The following is a 5,190-nucleotide window of genomic DNA, read 5'->3' as shown; positions in this document are numbered from 1 at the left end:
GGTGGTGCGCCAGTAAATTTCCCCGCACGGTGCGAGTCCACAAAGTCAAGCGGGCACCTTACGGCGCCAGCGTAGTTTCTCGGGCTCCGGCCTGGGTCTGCGAGCCTCAACAGGGTGGCTCGTGACGCGGGGTCGGGGTCCGAACCCTGAAGGCTAGCGACACTTTACTGGGCCTCTGCGCCCCCTCGCGGCCGCTGGGGTCAGTGGCCGGGTGCGGGTGGATGGGGCTTTGAGCACTGGCCCCGAGTGCCCGCAGCGGGTGTGGCCGGCTTAGCTCTCGCCTTGAGCGAGAATCAGGAGGTCCGGAAGGTCAGCGAAACTCTGTCATCCCGGGAGAGGAAGCGTCCGCGCAGGATCTAAGAGCACTGCACTAGGCCACGCCCACGCCGTCCGCCCCACTCCTGCGCAGGCGTCACCAGCCGTGCGGCGCCATTGCTTTCCCTCGCCAGGCCCGAGCGTCCAGTCGGAAGTCCATCGGACGGAGGGAACGCGGAGCACGACACCTCGACGACGGCGGCCTGGCGCTGCAGATGCAGTCTGGTGAGGGCTGCGTGCCCGCTTAGGCCTGGCTGACGAGTAAGGAACTACAACTCCCAAGGTGCTTTGCGGGAGGCAGTGACGTAATGGGCCTTGGCCACTAAGTGCTCTAGTAAGAAGGGGACCGGTGGCGAGGGCTGATGACGCGCTCAGCTTCCGGGTTCGACCCTAGGGGTTAATTCTCGGCGCCTTCGTAATCCTTCCTGTTTGTCCACTTTAAACTGGAAGCGGTTTTTTTGCGTGTGTGTATGTGTGTGTGTGTGTGCGTGCTGGGGATCGAATTTAGGACCTGGCGCTTGCTAGGCAAGCGCGGTGCCACTGAGCTAAATCCCGGGCCCTGGAAGCATTTGTGTGAGTGGTACTAGAATTGAATTAAGGACGTTAGTACTAAGTTACATCCCCGGCCCCTTACATTTTTTTTCAAATACTGAGACAGGGTCTAGTCGCCAAGTTGCCCAGGGTGGGCTCCAACTTGTGATCCTCCACCTGCCTAGGCCTCCCAGAGTGCTGGGATTACAGGTATGTGCCACCCTGCCTGGCTGACAGTTTGGCCTTACTTGTGGCTGTCTGGTGGCTGACTAGTACCCGCTGCTTTTCAACCCCTGGGGTGCCACTGAGCCACCCAGATACCATTATTATTAGTTTTTTTGGAAATAATTTTATCAGCTCCCATATACCCTTTTGATAAAGTTCTCCAGTTGTTGACATCTTTTGTCCCATTTGCTTTATCATTTCCCTTCATTACCTTTTTCCCCTGGACCATTTGACGTAGTCACAGATATGGTATCCCTTTACCGCTATAGAGATATGTCCCTGTGTATTTTCTGAAAACAAAGTCACTCTCTTACAAAATCATGTAACAGTGATAGTGTTTTCTAACCCACATTCGTCCATATTTAAATGTTTCCAGTTGTCCTAAGAAAGCCTTTTATGGAGATGACCTATTCTTGGTCCAGGATCTGTTCTGGGAGTACCCATTGCATTCAGCTGTCTGGTCTCCAGTTTTTCCTTCAGTCTAATGCAGCTCCAGGTTTTCCTGGATACTTTTGGAGATTCCTGGCCAATTGTTTGTAGAACTAAGGTTGAGTTTGTCTGAGGTTTCTTCACCAGTCAGATGGGCCCTGCCATGTGCTGACCAGGCACTGTTGTATTCAGAGGCTGGGATGTGTCTTGGGTTGGTCCCAGAATCAGCATCTAGCCACACCAGCCACCTTCTAGGACAAACTCACACACTCCAAGCCCCTGCTAGGCCACACCCTTTGGGTGGTGTTTCCAAAGCTGACTTTTCACTCTTCACCTAGGTCTCTGGTTCCTGGAGCACCACATTCAGTCATGGTCCACGCCTTTCTCATACATACTTTGAGGACCCCGAATGCAGAGGCCACAGGCTTTTGCCGAGTGCTCTACTCTTGCGTCTTTGGTGCTGAGAAGTCACCAGATGATCCAAGGCCACACGGTGCAGAGAGGGACAGGCTCCTCCGAAAGGAACAGATTTTGGCAGTGGCCAGGTAACCCTACAGTTCAGATCCAGGCTTCACTGAACATGTGGTCAGTTGACCACTTTGTGATCAGTATTCTGGGGCAGTATTCTGGGGGTTACAGAGAAACAGGATTGAGAAGCAGAGAGAAATTTTTATTTTATTTTACTTTATTTATTCTTTGGAGACAGGGTCTCACTGTGAAGTTCAGGCTGGCCTTGAAAACTCATGTATCCCAGTCTGGTGATCCTCTTGCTTCAGTCTCCCAAGTGCTGAGATATAGGCATGTACCACCATGCCCCAGTACAGTTTTAGAGTGATGTTTCTTACAGAGTCTTCTGCAGTTGTTCATGAATGTTAATAGGAAAAAGGTTAAAGAAATAATAATGCTATTATCAGCATTATTATAGTTAGTATTTACTGAGTCTTTATGTGTTAAGCACTTATGTTCTGAGCATTTCGTGTATATTATTAACCATTTTAATTCTCATAACAGTCTTTTGAGAGAGTTATTATCCCCCACCTTACAGATGAGTAAACTGAGGTATAGAGTGGCTAAGGAACTTAACCTCTCCAGAGTTACTCAGATAAAAGTAGCAGAACTGGGGAGTCTTAGCAGGCTGACTGCAGTGCAGATTAAACATGCTTTGCAGTGCAGGACTTCTCAGGATCGTTAGTGTGCCATGGACCATGCATCTCTAAGGAAGAGAGAGCATGTGGTGCACAGAGACTCTTCATAGCAAGGGTCTCCTGAAAGCTTGGCCTTCAGAGCACAGTTTGGAAAGCACTGTGCCAGACTGTGGTGGCCACCCTTGGACACCCCAGCCCAGACCCAGACAGAGCAGCAGGTACCACTCTGTTCTGGGTACTACTCTGGGTGACCCTGTGCCAGCTCTTTCCATACCTGTCTTCTTTTTTTTTTTGGTACTGGGGATCGAACTCAGGTCCTTCCGCTTTCGAGGCAGGCGGTGGAACCACTGAGCTAAATCCCTGGCCCACCTGTCTTCTTGACCTTGTTTCCCTCCCTGGAGTACAGAAGACCAAATGAAAGCCTTTACAGCAAGCTTGTGCATGGCTGGGTCTGGAAGGCGATCCAGAAAGGATCAGAGGGCTGGGAGTGGTGGTGCACGCCTGTGATCCCAGCACTCTGGAGACTGAGGCAGGAGAATCACCCATGAGTTCAAGGCCAGCCTGAACTATATAGTGAGACTCTGTCTCAAAAAATCAAAAAACAAGGGCTGGGGATTTAGCTCAGTGGCTCTGCACCTGCCTCACAAGCACAAGGTCCTGAGTTCAATCCCCAGTACCAAGAAAAAAAAAAGAAAGGATCAGAGGGATCTTCCATCAAAAGTTCTGATGAGCCAAGCATTATAGCGCACTCCTATAATCCTCAGGAGGCTGAAGCAGGAGGATTGCTGGAGTTCGAGGCCAGCCTGGACGACATAGTGAGTTCAAGCCCAAACTGAACTACATGGCAAGATCCTGTCTTTAAAAAAAGTACAAAAGCTCTGCAGGTCACAGGGAAGGGGGAAGGTTCTTTTTACTCAGAGAGGGGTGAGGGGGAGGAGGCCAGCTGGCCAGGCTGGGTGATGGGACTGAGTTTCCTTTCTGTTGATCAGGCCTCTGTGAGGCGGCTGGGAACAGGATCTTCCCCTGAGACACTTTTCTAGTCCAAGGTGCTGGGTTCCAGACCTGCCTTCTGGCCACATGGAGTAAAGTGGGTGAGGGCTCTTAGGCTGAGGACTCCATTCCCAAATGGGGTCACCTTTCCTGGGTGTGTGGCCCTGGGACAGTCACTTGGTCTCTCTGAGCCCTAGTTTCCTCACCTGAGATATAGTGATGAGGGCAGCTCCCAGCTCCAGGGGTGTCATGAAGAGGACAGAAGTTTGTGGGGGGGCTCCTTGGCAGCCCCACCTGGCTGGTCACCCACTAGCCTGACCTGTCCCCTTACCCCAGGCAGGTGGAGTCGATGTGTCAACTGCAGCAGCTGGCATCAGGCCGCCCATCCTTGGACCTGCAGACCCAGATCTGTGATGAGCCTGTGCCCCTGCATGAGTCCCCACATGGGGTCTTCGGGCTGGCGGCAGGAGACCCCTTCCGGGAGCCTCACACCGTGGTGTGGTTGGGAGTGCTGTCCCTAGGCTTTGCCCTGGTGCTCGACGCCCATGACAACCTGCTGCTGGCAGAGAGCACACTCCGCCTGCTGGCCCGCCTCCTCCTGGACCACCTCCGTCTGCTGACCCCAGGCTCCAGCCTCCTGCTGCGGGCCGACCATGTTGAGGGCGTCCTCTCCCGCTTCCTGCCCCATGGCCAGCTGCTCTTCCTCAATGACCAGTTCGTCCAGGCTCTGGAGAAGGAATTCAGTGCTTCCTGGCCCCGCTGACCCTTGCTGGCATGGGCTTCTCACAAGGGCAAGGAGGGAAGCAGAGATTGCATGCACAGCTAGAGGAGGCTTGATGTCTGCTCTGTCTAGTCTTCTGCCCACCTGGATGTGCCCCACACCCAGGACCCTGGATGAGACAAACTGGTAGTGAGTGGGATGGACAGAGGTGTGGGGGGCTATACCTGTTCTTGGGTCTGTGGGATCACAACATCCTGAGCCTAGAGCTGTCAGGTGACTGACTTCTGCATTGTGCTGGCCATGCCAGTCCTTAACCCCAACCCCAACCAGGAAGGGCTGCCTGGAACTTGTCCCCTTTCCTCCCAAAACCCCAGTTATTGCTGCACAAAAGGGGTCCCTGAGACTCCCCCTTACAGTGGGGGAGCTGGTCTGCACTATGGCAGGCCCTGGTCCCTGCCTTGTGTCTCCTTAGGTAACATCATGGGGGACTTTGTCCATTGAGCTGACATAATCACTGGCTTTCCTCATCTGCCTCAGCCAAATGCCAGAGGCCTGGCCTGGGTGATGTTGTCTTTCTTATTTTCTATTAAAAGCACTGGCTGTGTGACCTCACACTCTTCCTGCGAGTTTTATGATTACAGTCTGCTCCTGTGGGTAAGCGTCTCTTTCTGTCCTGGTGCCTACACTTTGTACTCCAGGATCCCCCTAAGAGCTTTCTTGGGAGGCCTCTATGTTTTGTTCTCCTCACCTCTTTTTCCTTATGTGCCTCCTTTGGATGGTGGTACCTGCTTCCTCTACCAAAATGTGCATCACAGGTGGTGGGTTAGTGTGCAT

The 5,190-nt window shown here is 52.9% G+C and overlaps 1 protein-coding gene across 6 annotated transcripts; it reads left to right on the top strand.

Annotated features, from left to right (window-relative positions):
* Nucleotides 1–210: 210 nt before the first annotated feature.
* Nucleotides 211–4,970, top strand: Ap5s1 (adaptor related protein complex 5 subunit sigma 1). Of its 6 annotated transcripts, none has more exons than XM_021255009.2 (3): nucleotides 211–540; nucleotides 1,839–2,045; nucleotides 3,972–4,970. In XM_021255009.2, exons 2-3 carry the CDS (start codon nucleotides 1,870–1,872, stop codon nucleotides 4,396–4,398), a joined length of 603 nt encoding a protein of 200 aa, XP_021110668.1. In that variant the 5' UTR covers nucleotides 211–540; nucleotides 1,839–1,869; the 3' UTR covers nucleotides 4,399–4,970. The 6 variants fall into 6 exon arrangements, with proteins under 6 accessions (XP_021110668.1, XP_004840800.1, XP_004840799.1 ...); XM_004840743.4 differs by having other exon boundaries at nucleotides 213–598; XM_004840742.4 differs by having other exon boundaries at nucleotides 219–576.
* The last annotated feature ends 220 nt before the right edge of the window (nucleotides 4,971–5,190 follow it).

This window comes from Heterocephalus glaber, unplaced genomic scaffold (assembly GCF_053883595.1).
Source record: "Heterocephalus glaber isolate CG9 unplaced genomic scaffold, H.glaber_assembly_v1.0 deba00001532, whole genome shotgun sequence".
NCBI classification, from domain to species: domain Eukaryota; kingdom Metazoa; phylum Chordata; class Mammalia; order Rodentia; family Bathyergidae; genus Heterocephalus; species Heterocephalus glaber.
This window is presented reverse-complemented; position numbering and strand designations above follow the sequence as displayed.

Coding starts and splice junctions, on each gene's coding strand:
- Ap5s1 (XM_021255009.2), top strand. CDS start 1,870: ATGGTCCACGCCTTTCTCATACATACTTTGAGGACCCCGAATGCAGAG. Junction 2,046..3,971: donor CAGATTTTGGCAGTGGCCAG/GTAACCCTACAG, acceptor CCCTTACCCCAG/GCAGGTGGAGTCGATGTGTC.